The sequence below is a fragment of the Mustela erminea genome, chromosome 18, assembly GCF_009829155.1.
Source record: "Mustela erminea isolate mMusErm1 chromosome 18, mMusErm1.Pri, whole genome shotgun sequence".
Taxonomy (NCBI): Eukaryota; Metazoa; Chordata; class Mammalia; order Carnivora; family Mustelidae; genus Mustela; species Mustela erminea.
In genome coordinates this window covers 11,951,126-11,973,027 of record NC_045631.1, presented here as the reverse complement: position 1 = coordinate 11,973,027, position 21,902 = coordinate 11,951,126, and the positions used below count along the sequence as shown (strand labels likewise).

At 39.6% G+C, this 21,902-nt stretch overlaps 1 protein-coding gene across 1 annotated transcript in view; it reads left to right on the top strand.

Annotated features, from left to right (window-relative positions):
• The first annotated feature begins 918 nt into the window (after positions 1 to 918).
• The window catches only part of DHRS7B (dehydrogenase/reductase 7B), a 58,987-nt gene continuing 38,003 nt past the window's right edge, over positions 919 to 21,902 (top strand). The window contains exon 1 of the mRNA XM_032320659.1: positions 919 to 996. Within this exon, the coding sequence (XP_032176550.1) occupies positions 977 to 996 (20 nt within the window). The 5' untranslated portion in view covers positions 919 to 976. The remainder of the gene's footprint in view (positions 997 to 21,902) is intronic.

Sequence of the window (21,902 nt, the reverse complement as noted above, 5' to 3'; positions counted from 1 at the left end):
CACAGAATTGCTGGATTATGCATAAGATGGCTCTGGAAAGACAAGCATAGCTAGTAGCATTGTTATCTACCGGGAAGAGAACTGGGTACCTGGAGAACAGAAAGGGAGATTTTTCAACTTACTCCCTTTTGGCATCTCTTGAATTTTGAACTAAGAGAATTCTCCTCAGTTACTCTTTCAATATCTTCTTGCCGTGGTTCCCCTTCAACCACTTCAGATCTTTTTAAAAAATTTACTTGCAAGAGATCTTATATATCCTGAATAAAAATCATTTCCAGATGTATGTATTGCATATATCTATTCGGCTCTATTCCTTGCCTGGTACTCTCTTCTGTCTTTCCATGTCTTAAATTTAAGGACGCCCAATTTATCAACATTTGTCTTTAGGGCTGCTACTTTCCGTGTCCTGGTCACAATACTGTGGTGTTATTTTCTAGAGCTGTACGTTTCACATTTAGTTCTACTTTTGAATTGATTTTTTGTATGAGGTAGGAGTCGAGGCTCATTACCCACCCCCACCCCATATCGGCATTCAATTGATTTAGCTCTATTTACTGAAAATAACTTTCCTATTGCTTTATGGTGGCTCCTTTGTGGGGGAAAACATGACTACATGCCTGTGGGTTGTTTCTAGCCTCTTCTTTTCCACTGATCTTATATATTCCTGTCGATTTATAGTAAGTCCAAACATTCTCCAGTGTACCGACCACTCCCCCTCACCCCAACAAGCCACCTAGAGAGTGCACGAAACCCAAACGGGCCTCCTTCTGAATTTCCCTCCTAAAGATGGAAGAAAGGCACTTAGGTAGGAGTTCGCCTTTCAGACGTCGGGGTGCAGCGCCTCCTTCCGGCACCTCGAGGAACGCACGCCCGACACGCACGCGCAGTCTAAAGGCCGGGATTGGAGGGAGCCTCGCGGGCGGGGCGAGCGAAGTCTCGCGTCACTTCCGAGGCGGGAGGATAAAGTTGATTGACCATGGTCGCGGAGGCCACCAGGTAGGGGTTGGGGAGGAAGCGACCTCGGTGGCGAGGGGCGGAGGGACCGTCCCGGAACTGAGGCGCGCGGGTGTATCCCGACTCGAGTGCCTTCCCGGCCCCGGCAAAGGGAGGCAAGAGGGTGTCGAGGCCGAGCAGAGACCGCGGACCCCGAGCCGGCCTCTGCCGACCGCCGCTCCCCGCAGCTCTGAGGAAAGACTCCACTCTCGCGCTTACACTCGAGCCTTGCCTCTGGCGCTTTCTCTTGGGGCGGCCGACGCGTTCGCTGAGGTCCCGGTGATGGTGTGTGCGGCGGGGAGGGCCTGAAATGAGACGGCGGACCCGCACAGGCTAGGGCCTGTCCCTTTCCCCGATTCCGCACCCATCGACGTGAAGCCCCGCGGGGGCGGGCGTGACCCACGCTCGAGCGCTAGAGGCTGGTGGCGCGGGAGCCTGGCGTTAGAGACCTAGGATTAGCAAAGGAGATCCCGTTTGTCACACGGCAGCGGAGAGGGTTGACTGTGGAGCCCCCGCGGGAAGGGCTTGTTTCAGATCTCTTACTCCCCTAGTCCTTGCTCCGCCGCTTTCTGCCTGTGCGGCTTTGGGCAAATGTCTTAAATTCTTGGCGCCTGGGTACTCGGCAGTAATTTGGGGAATAAGGCGCCCATATTCGTGAGGTGGTTGTGAAACGTCAATGAGATTGCCAGTAGAATGCACCCCGCCTAGTGTTTTGCCACACAGTAGTTAGGAAATAAGTGGTACCCATAGAACTCTCTTTTAATTTCCCTTGGTATAGTGATCTGCGAGTTAGGAAGTTACTTCTGGGCGCCATAGACACCTATGTTTAGTGAGCTAATACTTGATTCTTGTAGTGGAATTGCCAGGAAGTGCTTTTCGCGTCTTCCTACCGGTATGGAGGTGGGGCTTTCTAGGGGAGAGGCAGGTGGAACAAGGGATCCTTAGCGTGGTGATCCAGAGATACAAGTAGTAAAAATGATCTAATTCTTCAGAAGGGTAGGGAGGGGAACTAACTTATGACTCTTGTCTCTTGTAGAAACTTTTCTTACTCTTCACCACCAAAGAGTAAAGTGAGTGGTATTACATACTTTCAGCGGAGTTACAAAAGCTGAGATTACACACAACAAATATGTGGGGGAGGCGGGCTTTTAGAACACACAGAAGTCTCTCAACTTTTTCCTAAGGTAATGATGCTTTTTATTTCTCCTGAGGCTTAGGATGGGAAGGAGCCGAGATGGGAGGAAGAAGTAGGGTCATGACTGGGCCTTGGTCAGGAGTGACCAGTAAGGCTGAGTGCTTCTTCTCGCTGGGATTTTCTAGGCTGACCTTCTGTTATCCCCAAAGACAGTGTGGTGAAGATTCCAGATTAACAGCTGATGGTGGTTTATGTAGTCCCAATAGGGCTCGCTTTAAAAGGAGGCATAAAGATGTGTATGCATAAATTATGTTTTGCTGAATTGATCTTTTTCAGGAGACAGAGAAGACCACCTAATTTGTTCTATTATTTTTCTTTACGACATTTGAAGCTTCTTTAGGATCATTCCTTTTATCCCTGCATGGAGGGTTTCTTTTATTGTAGAAAACACAGACTTTGGAGAAGACAAAACAAAACATAAATTTATATCATTGGAAAGGATCTTTGTTGTAAATTTTTTCCTGGATTGTAGATTGATTAGGGATCTGGTACAAACACTAAAATAGTAGTTACCATGTTTTAATTTTATGGCATATACTGAGCCATTTGCCCAAGACGGAAGTACTATCTTATCCTAATTATTTTTTAAGGATTTACTTATTTGTTTCAGACACCCCTGGGGAGGGGTGGAACAGAGGGAAAGTGAGAAGGAGAATATTCAGCAGACTCCTGCCTGAGTGTGACACAGGGCTCTCTATTCCTCAACCCTGAGATCATGATCTGAGCCAAAATCAAGAGTCAGATGCTTAACTGACTGAGCCACCCATGTGCCCGGAGAAGTACTTTTTTAGTTCCATTTTTTACAGATGAAGAAATTGAGGCTCAGAGAGGTTGAATGATGTGTCTAAATTTGGAGAATCTAAGAGAGAACAGAAACAATTTTAAAGGGGATTATCTTGGGGAATGTAGAATATACCAGAAGGGAGAGAAAGGTTATCCTTAGATGCTGGAGAACTCTGAAATGAAGGGAAATTTTCTCATTAAGTCTTGGAGTCTCCTGCTGGGAGGGAAGGGCACTTAAAGGCAAAAGCCTGTTGTTTTATCTGCATATCCTGGGCCAAGGTCAGCACAGCTGGACTGAGGTTCTCTAGGTTTTGAAGTGCAGGTTTGGAACCCTGCTGCCCTGCCCTAATGGGTTGATGATGTACTTTGCTTTTTAAGAACCCGACACTGTATACAAGAGTGTGCAAGCCACATAAATGCATGATCAGTTCACATCCAGAAAGAGTCTTGGCTTTATAAACATCTTTTTGAAGGTTGTTTTAATTTTTATTTAAATTTTTTTTATTTTTTAATATTTTAATTCCAGTGTAGTTAACACAGTGTTATATTAGCTTCATGTGTACAATATAGTGATTTAGAAATTCCGTATATTACTCAGTGCTCATCAAGATTAAGTGTTCTTGGGGTATCTGGGTGGCTCAGTGGGTTAAAGCCTCTGCCTTAGCTCAAGTCATGATCCCAGGGTCCTGGGATTGATCCCCGAATTGGGCTCTCTGCTTAGCAGGGAGCCTGCTTCCCTTCCTCTCTCAACCTGCCTCTCTGCCTACTTGTGATCTCTGTCTGTCAAATAAATAAATAAAATCTTTAAAATAAAAAAAAGATGAAGTGTTCTCTTCCTAGATGTCCATCAACAGATGAGTGGATAAAGATGATGTGGTATGTATGTATGTGTGTGTGTGTGTATATATATATATACACACACAATGGAATACTATGGAATACCATATATATTTAGTATTATATATGTACATATATGTATTTTTATATATGTATACGCACAATGGAATACTGTGCAGCCATCAAAAGAAATGAAATCTTGCCATTTGCAATGATGTGGATGGAACTAGAGGGTATTATGCTGAGTGAAGTAAGTCAATCAGAGAAGTACAATTATCATATGATCTCCTTGATAATGAGGAATTTGAGAGGCAAAGTTGGGGGTTTGGGAGTAGGGAAGGGAAAAAATGAAACAAGATGGCATTGGGAGGGAGACAAACTATAAAAGACTCTTAATCTCACAAAACAAACAGGGTTGCCGGGGGGAGTGGGGTAGGGAGAGGGTGGTTGGGTTATGGACATTGGGGAGGGCATGTGCTATGGTGAGTACTGGGAAGTGTGTAAGCCTGATGATTCACAGACCCCTGGGGCTAATAATACATTATATGTTAATTAAAAAAAAAAGATTAAGTGTTTTCTTAATCCCCTTCACCTATTTCACCCATCCCCCCACCCACCTCCCTCTGGTAACCATCAGTTTGTTCTCTATAGTTACGACTGTTTTTTGGTTTGTCTTTTTTTTTCCTTTGTTCATTTGTTTTGTTTCTTAAATTAGGCATGAGTGAACACATGGTATTTGTCTTTCTCTGACTTAATTTGTTTGGCGTTATATTCTTTAGCTCCATCCATGTTGTTGCAAATGGCAAGATTTCATTCTTATTTATGGCTGAATTACAAGTATGTACATAGATGTATATATACACACATATACACAATATATATAATAAGCATACTATACAATATACATTTACTTATCATACAATATATGTATGCAATATACACATTATACAATAAACATGTATCATATATATATATACACAGGGAATATATCATATGTGTAGGTATATACACACACACAGTGCATTGTATATATATACCACATCTTTATCCATTCATCTTTTGATGGACACTTGGGCTGCTTCCATAATTTGGCTATTGTAAATAATGCTGCAGTAAACATTGGGGTACATATATCCTTTTGAATTCATGTTTTCTCTTTTTTTTAAGATTTTATTTATTTATTTGATATAGAAGGAGAGTGAGAGAGAGAGAACGTACAAGCACGGGGAGTAGCAGGCAGAGGGAGAGGCAGACTCCCTGCCCAGCAGGGAGCCCCATATAGGACTCGATCCGAGATCTCTGGGATCGTGACCTGAGCGTAAGGCAGACGCTTAACTGACTGAGCCACTCAGGCACCCCTCAAATTAATATTTTCATATTCTTTGGGTAAATACCCAGTATTGTGATTCCTGGGTCATAGGGTAGTTCTGTTTTTAATATTTGAGGAAACTCCATACTGTTTTCCACAGTGACTGCACCAGTTTCATTTCCACCAACAGTGCCAGAGGATTCTTTGCTCTTCACATCCTCGCCAACAGTTGTTTCTTGTGTTTTTGGTTTTAGCTGTTATGAAAGTTGTGAAGTGATTAGCTCATTGAAGTTTTGATATGCATTTCCCTGATGAGAGTGATGTTGAGCATCTTTTCATGTGTCTGTTGGCCATCTGGATGTCTTTGGAAAATGTCTGTTCATGTCTTCTGCCCATTTTTTAATTGGGTTATTTTTTGGGGGGGGTGAGTTTTATAAGTTCTTCATATATTTTGGATACTAGCCTTTTATTGGCTACGTCATTTGCAAATATCTTCTCCCATTCAGTAGGTTGTCTTTTTAGTTTTTTTAAAATATTTTATTTATTTATTTGACACAGAGAGATCACAAGTAGGCAGAAAGGCAGGCAGAGAGAGAGAGAAGAGGAAGCAGGCTCCCTGCCGAGCAGAGAGCCGGATGCAGGACTCGATCTCAGAATCCTGAGATCATGATCTGAGCCGAAGGCAGAGCTTTAACCCACTGAGCCACCCAGGCACCCAGTTTTGATTGTTTCTTTCACTCTGCGGAAGCTTTTCATTTTGATGTAGTCCCAATAGTTTATTTTTGCTTTTGTTTCCCTTGATTTAGGATACATATCTTTTTTTTCTTTTTAAGATTTTATTTATTTGTGAGAGAGAAAGAGAGCATGAGCAGGGGTGAGGGGTAGAGGAAGAGGGGGAAATAGTTTCCCTGCTCATCAGGGAGCCTGATGCGTGGGACTCAGTCCCAGAACCCTTGGATCATGATCTGAGTCAAAGGCGAATGCTTAACTGACTGAGCCACCCAGGTGCCCCATAGCACACATATCTTGAAAGAGTGATGTAATAGCTGATGTGAAAGAAATTACTGCTTGTGACCTCTTCTTCAGGGTTCAAAATTTTAGATAATACTTTCCTATGGTGTACTTAAAATATTTTATTCAGATTTGCAATTGTATGTTTGTATAAAGGGAGCTGTGTTTGTATTCTAGTCAAGAGCGTGGAATGTGTCTTCCCTAACATACTTTCCTCTTTTTCTCCATAATTATAACAGCGAACATTCATTGAATGTTGTATGCCCAACTTTATGCTAAATATTTTAGTGGATTATTCAGTTCTCACAATAACTCCGTAAAGTAGCAATAGTTATTTTTAGAGGAAGAAATGGGCTCAGAGATGGGAAGAAATTTATCCAAAGGCAAAGAGCTAGTAAGGGCAGAACCAGTTCTACGTACTCCAAAAGCTGGTGCTTATCTGTGTACTTCAGTCATTCCTTCATTTAGCAGAACACACCTACTCTCTACCAGCAATGTGCTAGGTGTCGGGGATACAGTGATGGCCAAAACAGACACAATCCCTGTTGTCAGGTTGCTTCTCAGTCTAAAAATGGTGATAGGCAGGTAAAGAATTACAAACTAATTATTAATTATGGTTGTGGTGCATGCTATGGAGGACGGTAGAGGGTGCTATGAGAATGTATAATGCAGCCATTTGGCCCCGGGAGGGAGTGAGGAGAGACAGGGAGGCTCTGTTGAGGAAATATTTAGCTGAGACTTTTAAGTATTGAGTTGGAGTTAAATTGGGCAAGGAGAAGGGTGAACCAGGGGGAGGGAAGGGCATGTGTGAAGCCTTGAGAATAGGAGGAGCTTGTCTTATAGTTACTGTGTGGCAAATGTTGCCCAAGTCTAACACAAAATGTAGGTGGGGGTCAGTATCACTCCCCAGTCTTGGTTTGTTTGCTTCTCAGAATTTAGAATGAATTCCACAAACCATATCTATTTTCCAGCTCTGATTGGAGTCCAGCCTCCTTCTTCAAATATGTGATTAGACCTCTGGTTGCCCACAGAATGGGGATTGGGGATGAGAGGAGGGATAAATACCTAAATGGGAGACTTAATTGGCATTGGTAATTTCTACTACAAAGCTAAATAGACACTGAGTGTCAATATTTTGTTTCATCATATTGTCTCTCTTTTGCTAAATGATTTAACAAATATTTTATAGCTGCACTGTGGTCCACACCCTATGTTAGCCACCTAGGATACAAACGTATAAGGACATTCTTTTCCTTTGCCATGCATAATTTAATGTTTTCTTTGCCTTCCATTTAAGATGCTGCAGGTTTTTAAAGAAAGATTTTATTTATTTGAGAGAGAGAGAACGAGAGCAGGGGGAGGAGCAGAGAGAGAGACAAGCAGACTCTGCTGAACGTGAAGCCCAGCATGGGGTTAGATCCCATGACCCTGAGACCGTGACCAGAGCCAGAATCAAGAGTCGGACGCCCAACTGACTATGCCACCCCGGTGCCCCTAAGGTGCTGCATTTTTATCAGCATTATTCTTCAACAAATATTTATTTAGCGTTTGTTATGTGCTAGGCACCCGGCTAGGGATACAGCATGAACAAATAGTCGTGGTCTCAGTCCTCATGGAGCGTAAGCTCTCATCTGGGGCTGGAAGGCAGAGAGGGAGGGAGAGAGTCAGGGAGATGAGGTTGAAGAGATAGGCTGGGGTCAGACCACACAGGCCTCATAGGTCGTGCCAAGGATTTAAGGCTTATCCTAAGAATGGTGGGAAGCTGTTGAAGAATTTCAGTCACGAGAGTATCATCAGTGGGACTGTGTTAGTAAAAGGTCACTTTGGCTCCTCAGAGGAGGCAAAAGCCAATGGATTTGAGGACTGGTTAGGAGGTAGGATCAATAGGGCTTGTTCATATTTTCACTCTGGGATGAGAAGGGAAAGGGGGGTGTCAGAGCTGATTCTTCATTTTCCAGCTTGTGCTTCTGTGATAGGAACCCCTGGAGGAAGAAAAAGATGTCTTTGAAATAATCCAAGTGGATTTTGAAAAAGACATCTTTTGAAAAAGATGTCTTTGAAATAATCCAAGTGGAGATGTCACAAAGGCAATGATACGGGAGGATCTGGCTCTCAGATGACAGTAATGGGCTAGTCCCTGGGGGCGGGGGGAACTCTTGTTGGGGAGGGTTTTTTTTTTCTTTTCCTTGTATTGAGGGAGCCATCAGAGTTGGGAAAGCAGGGAATAAAATTTCTCCACATTTATGTTGGGGAAAAGTTAAGATCTGCCCACCTAAGAAATGGTCTCCACAAATGTGGAATGAAAGAAGCTAGTTCTGTTATTGAATTAGCATTAACTGGGACTGGGGTACATCGCAAGTACTCTGCTAATGAGATGACAAAAACAAAAAAGAAACTCTACCATTTATAATTCATTACAAACACAGTCTCAAGATTAATGGTAATTTTGTAAGAAGACTTGACAGCACCATTTGATATATATGTTTTGGTAGTTCCTCCTAAATTCACCTGGTAATTGGGGTGGCCATCTGTACCAATTAATTGCCTTTATCTAAAGGAAAAGTAAAACCTCTCTAATCTCCGTGTGCAGGGAATAGAGATGTGTAGGCTAAACTCCTCCGGTGACTGAGAGAGGGGGCGCTTTCTTCCTGGGTATTAACATTTAAAAGAGACGGCTTTTAGGACCTTCGGAAAAAACATTCCTGAGTTCTGCAGCTAGCTTATTTAACCTTTAAAAAGATTTGCATACATATCAAAGGACAGAGGAAAGTTTTATATAAATACTAGGTTATTCAAAGAAATGCTCTAAGAAAAAGGAGGGAGGAAAAGAGATCTCTTTCCCTTTGGAAACAGAGAAAGTCAATTTTAAAAATTTACTTAAACTTACAGTGCAATAAGATGTTGGACTAGAGCACACACAGAATGGGGATTATTCCGAAGAGGACTTTTAAGTGAGTTCCATGTAGTTTTGCATAGTTAGGATACCCTCAGATGGTCAAATGTAGCCCATAATTTCTTGTACCTTGATTCAAAGAAAAATGTATATTGGACTCCTGGTAGTTTCCAGCCAAAACTCTTGTCTCTCGTAGTTAACTCTTCCAGGGCTTGTCTAGTCCTCCTTAATGTCAATAATGTCATTTCTTAGTTCGACCCAGTGTTAAAAAACAAAATTCAAATAAGTGAAATTCAGATATTTTATTAGCTTTATTCAGTGATTCATGAATCAGGCAGCATCCCATTTAGCAGACAGAAAGGCGCTCCAAGGAGCTATACAAAATGAAGGACTTTTATAAGCAGAAGAGAGTGGGAACAAGGAAGCCTTACTAGCAAAATGTGGCTTGGTTTTGGCAACGTCACTTTCCTTTAGGAGATGGCGGGGGTCTATAAGACAGATTACCTCACTAATGCTGACCGGGTGATTCCTGATTGGCTGGTTTAAGATTCCACTTCTGGAAGAGTCTGAGACTGTAACTAAGTTAAGACTTGGTTTGGTGATGTGGGGCTTACCAAACATGACTGTTTTGGGTCTTTTGTCTTGTTTCTAACCCCATTTATAGACATATGAGACCTTTCTTTGGTAGGTAAAGTTAAGGTTTTAAACCAGAAACGAACTCTCCATTAATCTGTTCTGGAAAGCTATAAACCAGACGCTGGAAATTGAGGTTGAATGGTAAATAAATTTAGCTTGGAAGCTACTTGCCACCCACTAAGGTAGGAAATTGAATAAATGCTTTTAGATTCTGCCTGGGCTCTCCCTCCCATGCCCTACGGTAACCTGACACTTGTCTACTCATCTACTTTGGGGAGGGAGTGGTCTGCTGATAGCTGCTGATTTAATGGAACGTTGCTTACCAGTAGTTTGAACTTGTTTGCTGTAGCTAGAGCTTTATTTTATCACGTAAGGTCATGTTTGCACTAGGAGCACTATGTTTTGAAGGGAGATGTAAGATTTTCTAGGTTTATATGAGTAGTACTTAGCAGTTTTAAATTGGAAAGTATATTAGGAAACTACTGTTATTTCAAAATTCTCTGTGAGTATGTATGGTATTACAGTCCAGATTGGCTTAAAACATTAGCTAAACTGGGGGCACCTGGGTGGCCCAGTGGGTTAAAGCCTCTGCCTTCGGCTCAGGTTATGATCCCGGGGTCCTGGGATTGAGTCCCCCATTGGGCTCTCTGCTCAGTGAGGAGTCTGCTTCCCTTCCCCTCTCTCTACCTGCCTCTCTGCCTACTTATGATCTCTGTCTGTTAAATAAAGAAATAAAATCTAAAAAAAAAAAAAAACAGTAGCTAAACTGAATCAAGGAAATTGTACTGAGTTTCTGTTAAGCAGTTAGCTTGTTTATATTCAATTCTAGCATAAAAGACTTTGTATTTTGTTTGGGTGATTGCAGCTGAATATGGGAATCTGTTCATCTAGATAGTATTAAAATTCTTCCTTTTTAAGGCTCCAACTAAAGGATTACTAATATTATTATTTACCCCCTATTTATTGCACTTAATGTGGACTTTAGAGTCTGAAAACCTGGTTCAGATCTCTATTCTGCCACTTGCTAGCTATGTGACTTCAGTCACATAGCTTTTCTCATTTAGCAGATGGAAATCACTATCATACCTACCTCATAGGATTGCTATGAGGAGGAAATGAGATCACGGGTATGGAATATGTAGCCCAGTAAGTTGCAAACGCTAAAAAAAGTAATTGTTATTGGTATTTGTCTTTACACAGTAGCCATATATGGTAACAAGCTAAAAGTTACTCTTTTAAAGTACAGTTTGGACTTTTGTTTACTGTTATTGTTTCACTCCAGTAAAGTCCTCGTGTGTGTTAAAAACTATCACAGAATAGGTAAAAGATGAATTATATTAGAGATAGAAATGCAGTTCTGGTTTCAGGAGTTGGGATATCTAGTAATTTCTGCTACATTTTCAAGAGATTGAAGGATTGTGACATTATATCTTGTAGGATTCTGTAATTTATAAAAAGCATCAGAAAGCATCATTGTCCTTCTTTTCCTATCAGTTGACAGGTCTTTACAAAGGGCAAGCTTTTTCCTCTCTTCTTAACCTGGAGATTTACAAATTGTGACAAGTGGTGGTTCTTACATATTGTGCATGTACCTCCCAAGGGTCCAATCCAGTAGGTTGTACAAAAGTGTTAGAGCTTTTGCTCTCCACTCTTTGGGATAGCTATTGGGGCCTGAAGTTCCAGCTCCTGAAAACTAGGAGATAGGAGTACCTCGAGGGAGCCCAAGGTGCTACAGTGTTCACTTTGCTCATTTCACATATGCTGCCCATTTGTTTGTCATTGATTCAACAATATTTGTGAACATACACCTTGTGTCTGGCACAGGAAACAGGATAGGGGCTTAAACCTCCAGAGAGAGTCCACATGCGGACAGATCAAGTACAGCCAGGTGTTCCAGGAGCTCTGGCATTGAGGCATCAGACAGTCTGGGCTTTCTTCTTGATCTGATTTTCAGGTTGAGAAACACTCACATGAGACATGGCAAGGAAGATAAATTTATTCATTTTCTTTGTTCCTTTTTTTTTTTTTAAGACTTTATTTATTTATTTGTCAGAGAAAAGGAGGGCATAAGCAGGGGGAATGGCAGGCAGAGGGAGAAGCAGCAAGGAGCCTGATGTGGGACTCGATCGCAAGACCCGGGGATCATGACCTGAGCCAAAGGCAGACGCTTAACTGAGCCACCCAGGCATCCCTTCTTTGTTCTTTCTTTTCACCCTTTCTGATATTACCTACCGAATTTCTAAGTAGATAACCCAGTAATCGTAGAGATAATTGGTATCATTTTATCCTTCCTGCAACTCTGTGAGGCAGGTATTAGATATATTTTGCAGATAAGGAAACTGGCTGAAATATTAAGTAGCTTGTCTAGAGATACTTACCTGGTTAGTCCGATTATTGGCATTTGAACCTAGGTCTGGCTGGATCCAAAGACAGTTTGCTGTATCATATCAGTAATTTGAAATGATCATACCTGTCATTTAAATCTCAATAGAAAAATGGTAGCTGGAAAGTTGATCTTAGGTAAAGATCAAGAGAAATTTAAAAGAAATTATTTATTGGGAAAAAAACTACTGAATTGTAAGAAACAAAGTTTGGTTCTGCATTTTATCAGAAGAAAGTTATGGTTAGACACCTGTAGCAACTGACACCAGGCCAGGGATACTGGATAAAGTGAGAAAGTGTAAATTCTTACAACAAGAAGCAAATTTCACAGCGATCTAGTATCTTGTTGTTTTTTTTTTCTTCTCATAAACTTGAAAATAAAATTAACTGCTTCCCCCACCCCCAACATTTTAAAATTTAACTTGGCCACACATCATATCTGAGAAGCCATCTCTTTTGAAAGTTTCTAGTTGACATGCAGTATTTGATTATGAAGACATTCAGATTGGATGAATTGGGAGACAGAATTTCCATTTGATTAGGTTTGCGTTATGATCATCAGTTTCATTTCTAGTAGTAGGAAAAAGTCCATTAAGTCCTTGGGATGAGGTGAGAAGACTTCTGGTATGATAAAGAGGTTGCAAATTTCCCCCCAAAACCAACTATAAAACAGGACATATGTCAGAAACAACCATTTCAGAGGTCCAGAAATCAACCAAAGACACACAACAAATTTGAGAAGCATTTCTTCATGAAAACGCATCAAACACTAGGTGAGACCAGTGGGAATCTGTGGTGTTCCTGCCAGAGCTCCTCCCATCCCATCCCATCCCCCCAGCTCAGTTAGTGTAGTAGTTCAACCAGGTGAATAGCTATTTCACTGTTGGGGCTACCTTATTTAGAACAGAGAGAAAACAAAAAAACATGCCCAGAAGCTTTCTTATTCTTATGTTGTGGCCCTGGTTAGGCAAGCAGTGAATCAGTAGACGAGCTGGAAATTTGACAGGACCACGTACTCCGGAGGACTGGAAAGCTACATGTATGAGCATAGTTTGCTAAAAAAGGCCCCAGGCTATCCACACATCCCTGGATAGTGTGTGACTACAGAGGAGTTAGTCACGAGAAAGCTTGATGAAAAGTAAAAGCTGATGAAGACTTGAAAATTGCTTGAATTTTGAAATTACTTTCCATACCACACATAGATCCATCTGCAAAGGGTAGAAGCTGTGCTTGTCTGAGGTGTTTGGCATAGATACTGACATACAATGGTTGACCATTAAGATATTCAGATAACCACCAGTAGGAATCCAAGCATAAAAATAAGAAGAAAAGAAAAACTGAGCAGAGACATCACTGGCCACAGACTGTGGGTAAAACAAAATCCTTAAGTTTAGTACAGGCAAGTTATTAAATTTTAAAAGTCAGCTACTCTGCAGTCTCCAGAGGACAAAATGAGAATCTGAAGTTGCTATAAGGTAATATCTAAAATAACCAGTTTTCAACAAAAAATTTTGTAAGACATGTTGAAAAAACAGGAAACTGTGACTCATACCTAGGGGAAAATAGCAAAAAGAACAAAGGTTGAAGACAGAGCTTCAGATATCCTTGGGACAATATCAAGTATACTATCATTTGGGAGTCCTAGAAGAAGAGAGTATGGGGCAGTAAAGTATTTAAAGAAGTAATGTCCCAGGGCTCCTGGGTGGCTCAGTTGTTAAATGACTGCCTTTGGTTTAGGTCATGATCCTAGGGTCCTGGAATGGAGCCCTGCATTGGGCTCTCTGCTCAGCAGGTAACCTGCTTCTTCCTTTCCCTTTGCCTCTCCACTCCCTACTCCCCCCAACCTCTGCTCATGCCCTCTCTCTCTCTCTCTGAAATGAATAAATGAATAACAATAAAAAAAATGTCCCCAAATTTGGTGAAGAACATTGTATTTATTTCCTATTGTTGCTATAATAAGTTACCACAGATGTAATAGCTTAAAACTCCATAAATTTATTACCTTGTAGTTCTTGAGGTCAGAAGTCCTATAATCAAGGTGTCAGCAAGGTTGTGTTCCTGCTGGAGGCTCTAGAGGGAATCTATTTACTTGCCTTTTCCAGCTTCTGTAGGCCGTCAGCATTTATTAGCTCAGGGCCCCTTCCTTATATTACTCTAATTTCTACTCCTGTTTTCACATCTACTCTGTGGTTCATCCCTCTTGCCTCCCTCTTATGAGGACTCTTATGATTGTATTGGGCCTGCCCAGATAATGCAGGATAATCTCCCCATCTTGAAGTCCTTAATTAATCATATCTGTAAAGTTCCTTTAACCATATAAATAAAGTAATATACTCTTACGTTCCAGGGAATAGGATGTGAACATCTTTGGGGGATTTTATTCAGGCTACTGTAAACATCGGTATATATATCCAGGAAACTCCGTGAACCCCAGGTTGGGTAAACCCAAAGATTCTCACCTAGATACATCATAGTAAAACTGTTGAAAGCCAATGATCAGAGTTAAAAGCAATAAGTGAAAAATTACTCCTCATATACAGGGAACAACCATATATGATTAATGGCTTAACTTCTCGTCTTAAAGAATGGTGTTGGACCTTCTGGTTTCTTATTCAACATGTAAGGTGCTTAGAAGTTGCCCTTCCACCCTAACAAGTAAAAAGCAAAACAAGTGGAAAAATCAGCCAACTCTTAGGTCCATGAGAGTCGTGAGATCACAAAGCAAACTGCTGCCACCAAAATTGGCAAGACGGGTGGATACAGACAATCGTACTTATTCGTGCAGTACTGCTGTAGGAAAACTTGAACTGTAATTGAAAATTGCTGGAGGCTTAATGTGGAAAAGTCCGAGAGTTAAAAACTCTGGAACTCTGGAGGGACTCAGTCTAAAGGGGGCCTCATAGTTTTGTGAGTTTTGACTCCAGGACTTCCACCAGGTCCTCACAGTGAATATTGGGAGAAAATTCCCTTGTGCTTCTGTTATGGGGAGGGAAAAGTAACTTTTTTGAAATATGGCAGAGTGTTTTGTTCTTAACAAAACCTGCCCTCAGGAGAAACTCTTTTATTTAGGGAACTTACTTAGGGAAAGGGAAAATAAGTTCCCTTATTTAGGGAACTTACTTAGGGAAATACTCAATTCCAGGTCCGTCTGGTCATTCTGTCCTATCTAAGGAGGGGGATAAAACCCCAAGAACCACTGATAAAGTTCTCAGTTCAGAGGAAAGGCTCACCACAAGACTAGATCTAATCATTGAACCATAGCATGCTTCCACTGCCTCTACATTTCTCAAGGCCTATTACTTCAGTTCCTTTAAACCAGCACATCATTTCTGCCTTTATTTTTTTTAGTTTTATTTATTTATTTATTTGTCAGAGAGAGAGAGAGAACACAAGCAGGGGGAGCAGGAGGCAGAGGGAGAAATAGGCTCCCCACTGAGCAAGGAGCTGATCTGGAACTTGATTCCAGTACCCTGGGGTCATGGCCTGAGATGAAAGCAAATGCTTAACCAACTGAGCCTTCTGATTTCTGCCTTTTAAGAAAACAGTACCAGGCATACTGAAAGATGAAAAACACAGTTTGGAGAGACTGAACAGCATTAGAACCAGAGACAGATATAGCAAGAAAGTTGGAGTTTTCAGACTGATAATTTGAAAACTATGATTAATATGCTAAGGAGTTTAAAAGGAAAAAAAAAAAGACAACATGCAAGAACAGATGGATAATATAAGCAGAGAGATAGAAAATCTAGGGAAGAATATAAAAAGAAATGCTAGAGTTAGAAAACACCAGGAGAAATTAAGAATGTCTCTGATGGGCATGGCTGAGGAAAGAATCCCTGAGCTTGAGCATATGACAGTAGGAACTTTCTCTTCTATTCCTTTCTGTTCCTTGCTATTCCTTTATGGTCCTTTCTTCCCAAAACTGAAAAGCAAAAAGACAGATATATATAAGAACTATGAAACAACTACAAAAGATGTAATATATGCATAATGGGAATATCAGAAGGAAAAGAAAAAGAATCAGAAACATTATTTGAAGCAATAATGATAGAGAATGTTCCCAAATTAATTGGAGACACCAAACCACAGATCCAGGAAGCTCAGGGAATACCAAGGAAGATAATTTCAAGAAAATCTCAGAACAACTAGGCATACTATTGTTAAACTTCAGAAAATCAAAGATTTAAAAAAAAAATCTTGAAAGAAATAAAAACTACACCCCCTACAAAACAAACAAACAAACAAACAAACAAACAAAAACCTTACCCATAGAGGAGCAAAGATAAATACATCTGATTTCTCCTCAGAAACCATAAGCAAAAACAGAATGGCATGAAACTTCCAAAATGTTAAGAGAAAAAAGCCTAGAAATTGTAAACAAAATTTCTAAATATTTATGTTTTAGGTAATGTCTACAGCCAACATGGGTCTCAAACTCACAACCTGGAGATCAAGAGTTACATGCTCCACTGACTGAGCCAGCTAGGTGCCCCAAAAGGCCTAGAATTCTATACCCTGGAAAGTTAATCTTTCAAAAGTGAAGGAGAAATAGTCTTCTCAGACAAACAAAAATTGAGGGAGTTTTAACTTGCCTTGCAATAACTGTTAAAAGTTCTTCAGAGAAGGAAAATGGTATAGATCAGAAAGTCAGATACAAAAAAGAAAAAAAAAAAAAAAGAAAGTCAGATACATGTCCGAGAAGAAAGCATTGGTAAAATAAAAACTGTTATTTTTTGTCTTCTTGATTGGCCTAACAGTTTGTTTAGAATAATAATAGGAAAAATGTATCAGTTTGTATATGCTTATATATAAGTGAAATGAATGACAGCACTGATTTAAGAGTTGGAAGAAAGGAATTAGTATTTTGTCACTTGCATTATCTGTGAAGTGGTATAGTGTTAATTAAAAGTGGGCTTGGGTTAGTTATAAATATATGCTGCATTCTGTAAGGCAAGCACTAAAAAAAGTTTAAAAGATGTATAACTGATATTCTAAAAAAGAGAAAATGGAATCATATAAATGCTACCAAAAAGTAGAAAAAGTGTGGAAGACAAAAATAGAAGCAGAGAATGATGACAACAAAGAGAAAACAGTAACAAGTATGGTACATATTAATCTAACTATATAAATAGTCACTCTAAAGTTCAGTGGTCTATATATACCAATCAAAAGGAAGAAATTTTGAGAGTGGATCAAAAAGAAGACCTAAAAATATGTTGTCTACAAGAAACCTGTTTTAAGCATTAAAGACATATAGATTAAAGTATAGGGATGGAGAAAGATATATTATGCTAAAACTAATGAAAAGAAAGCAGGACTAGCTATATTAATTTTAGAGCAGACTTCAGGGTAAGGAAAGTGATCCGGAATAAAGAGGGGCATTACATAATGATAAAGGGAGTAAAAAATATTCCCAAAAGACATAACATTCCTTAACTGTGTATGCACCCAGCTATAGTGTGTCAAGGTACGTGTGGTTAAAAACTGATAGAATTACAAAGACAGACAAATCCACTGTTGTAATTGGAGACTTAATACCTGTCTATAAGAAATGAACATAATTCACCAGGCAGAAAATCAGTAAGAACATATTTGAAGTTTACAGCACCATCAGTCAACTGGATATAAAGAACATCTATAGAATATTTCATCCAACAACAACAGATTACAAATTATTCTCAAGTTCACATGGAACATTTGCCAAGATAGATCACATTCTGGGCCATAAAACACAACAAATTTAAAAGAACAGAAATCATATATTGTCTGCTTTCGGGTCACATTGGAATTAAAGTAGAAGTCAATAACAGAAAGGTAGATGGAAAATGCCCCAAAGTATGTGGAAAACTGAACAACACACTTCTAAATAACATGTGGGTCAAAGAAGGAATCTGAAATTTAAAAATATTTTGAACTAAATGGAAATGAAACTCCAATTTATCAAAATTATGGAATGTAGTGGAAACTATGCTTAGGAATTTATAGCATTGAATGCATATATTAGAAAAAAAAAGAAAAATCCAAAATTAGTAGTTAATCTTCTACCTTAGGAAAAAGAACAAATTAAATCAAAAGTAAGCAGAATAATAATGATAATGGGAGTAGAAATCAGTGAAATTGAAAAATAGGAAATCGGTAAAGAAAATCAAAACCGAAAGCTGATTTTTAAAAAAGATTTTATTTATCTTTTATTTATCTTTTATTATCTCTGTCAAAACAGACAGAGATCACAAGTAGGCAGAGAAACAGGCAGAGAGAGAGAGGGGGAAGCAGGCTCCCCGCTGAGCAGAGAGCCCAACGCGGGGCTCGATGTCAGGACCCTGGGATCGTGACCCTGGGATCGTGACCCTGGGATCGTGACCTGAGCCAAAGGCAGAGGCTTTAACCCACTGAGCCACCCAGGCATCCCAACTGAAAGCCGATTTTTTGAAGAGACCAGTAAAACTGATAAGCCTCTAGCCAGGCTGATAAGGAAGGGGGGGGGGAGGACATTGCTAATATCAGAAAAGAAAGAGGAAACATCACTACAGATCCCATGGACATGATACTAAGGGAATATGAACAATTCTGTGCCCACAAATTTGATAACGGAGATGAAATTGACCAATTCTTTGGAAGACACAATGTGTGACACCCATGCGAGAGGAAATAGACAATCTGAATAGGCCTATATCTGTGAAAGAAATGGGATTAATAATAAATATTCCAAAGTAGAAAGCCAGCACCAGACCTGAATGAGTTCACTGGTGAATTCTGCTAAACGTTTAAGTAAGAAATTATGACAATTCTCTACAGTCTCTTCCAGAAGACAGAAGTAGAGGGAATACTTCCTAACTCTGTGAGGCCAGTATTACCCTGGTACCAAAACTGGACAAAGAGATTACAAGAAAATAAAAGTACAGACCAATATCTCTTACAAACATAGTGGCAAAAATCCTCAACAAAATATTACCAAATCGAATCAAGCATTGTATAAAAGGAATTATACGCCATGACTAAGGGGGATGCATCTCAGCATGTAAGACTGATTGAACATTCAGAAATCAATTAATATAACCCATCATATTAACATACTGAAGAAGAAAAATTATTTTATATATCAATGGATGCTGAAAAAGCATTTGACAAAATCCAATACCCATTCATGATTTAAAAAAAAAAATATGTCTCAACTGTCAGCAAACTGGTAATAGAAGAGAACTTCCTCAAATGGCAAAGAACACTTACAGTCAACATCAACCTACTTAATAGTGAGAGGCTCAAAGCTTCCCTACTGGGATTAGGAACGAGACAATGCTCTTCACACCACTGCTTTTCAACATAGTACTGGAAGTCCTAACGCAATAAGATGAGGAAGGGAAGTAAAAAGTATACTGTTTGGGAAGGAAGATAAAACTGTCCTTTTTTTTTTTTTTTTTTTTTTTTGCAGATGACATGATTGTCTCTATAGAAAACCCAAAGAATCAGCAAAAACAAAACAACAACAACAAAAAACAACTCCTGGAATTAATAAGCAATTATAGCTAGAGTATAGGATACAAAGTTAATCTATAAAAGTTGATCACTTTCCTATATGCCAGCAATGAACAAATGGAATTTGAAGTTAAAGATAATATCATTTCTGTTAACTTCCCCCCTCCACAAAAAATGAAGTACTTAAGTCTAATAAAATATGTGCAAGATGTATGAGGAAAGCTTCAAAACTCTGATATATGAAATAAAAGATCTAAATAGTGAGATTTTCCATGTTCACAGGTAGAATGACCCCATATTGTCAAGATGTCATTTCTCAGCTTGTCTATAATTTCAACATAATCTCAATAAAAATCCCAGCAAGTTATTTTGTGGATATTGACAAACCGATTCTAAAATCTATATGGAGAGGCAAAAGACCCAGAATGGCTGACTTGGAAGTTGGAGGATGACATCAGGCAACTTCAAGACTGTAGAGCTATACTAATCAAAACAGTACAGAATTGTTGAAAGAACAAACAGATCAATGGAACCGAACAGAGAACCCAGAAATAGACCCGCAAAGCTATACCCAGTGGAGCATTGACAAAGGAGTGAAGGCAATACAATGGAGCAAAGAGAGTTTTTTCAACAATGATGCTGGAACAACTGCGTACCTACACCCACAAAAATGAAGCTAGACACAGATCTTCTACCCTTTACAGAAATTAACTCAGACTGGATCACAGACCTAAATGTAAAACACAACTCTATAAAACTAGAATATAATGTAGGAGAAAACCTTGATAATCTGGGGTATACTGATGCCTTTTTAAATGTAACACCAAAGACATGAGCCATGAAAGAAATACTTGATAACCTAGACTTCATTAGAATTAAAAACTTCTGCTCTGGAAAAAACAGTGTCAAGAAAATGAGAAGACAAGCCAGATTGGGAGAAAATATTTGTAAAAGACATATCTGATCAAGCACTGCTATCTAAAGTATACAAAGAACTCTTAATTTAAGACTCAATAGGGCACCTGGGTGGCTCACTGGGATAAAGCCTCTGCCTTCCGCTCAGGTCATGATCCCAGCATAACCCCATATTGGGCTCTCTGCTCGTTAGCGAGCCTGCTTCTCCCTCTCTCTCTGCCTACTTGTGATCTCTGTCAAATAAATTTAAAAAAATTTTTTTTTAACTCAATAGTAAGAAAATGAAGAGCTGAAAATTGGAGCAAAAGACTGACAGACGCCTTAGCAAAGAAGATATGCAGATGGCAAGTAAACATGAAAAAGATGTGCAACATTGTATGTCGCTGGAGAACTGCAAATTAAAACAGCAGTGAGATATCAATACACACATATTAGAATGGCTAACATCCAAAACACTGACACCACCAAATGCTGGCAAGGATGTGTAGCAACAGGAACTCTCATTTATTGCTGGTAGGAATGCAAAATGTCACAGCCACTTTGGAAGACAGTTTGGCAGTTTCTTACAGAATTAAACATACTCTTACCGTATGACCCAGGAGTTGTACTTCTTGTATTTACCCAAATAAATTGAAAACTTACGTCTACACAAAAACCTGCAAACAGATGTTTTTAGCATATTTATTCATAATTACCGCAACCTACAAGCAACCAAGATGCCCTTCAGTAGTGGGATAAACTGGTACATCCAGAAATATTACATGTATTTTTTGTGATACAAGAAAATGTTAGTGTGAAAAGGAAATGAGCTATCAAACCATGAGGAGACATGGAGGAACCTTAAATGCATACTACTAAGTGAAAGAAGCCACTCTGAAAAGGTTGCATACTGTATGATTCCAATTATCTAACATTCTGGAAAAGGCAAAACTATGGAGACAGTAGAAATATCTGTGATTGCCAGGAGTTGGGGTGCGGGAAGAAGGGATGAATCAGTGGGCACAGAGAATATTTAAGGCAGCGATACTATTCTATATAATACAGTGGTGGGCACATGTCATTATATAGTTTTCAAAACCCATAGAATATGCACCAACAGTAAACCTAATATAAACTATGGACTTTGGTTGGTAATGATGTGTCACTGTGGGTTCATTAGTTGTAACATTTACCATCGCGATGGGGGATGGTGGTAGTGTGGGAGGTTGTGCACCAGTGAGAAGAAGGGGTATAAGGGAACCGTACTTTATGCTCAATTTTGCTGTGAACCTAAAATAGCTCTAAAAAAATAAAGTGTAACAATAATTGGAAAAAGAATGCTTGTCACAGAACAGTGGAGTTCCAACATTCAACAAAAAAACTGTCAACACCAAATCCTATATTAAATTTTATATCTAAAACTATCCTTCAAAAGTGAAAGTAAAATATAGTCTCCTGTGAACAAAGATGAGGTAATCTATTGATTACAGACTTAT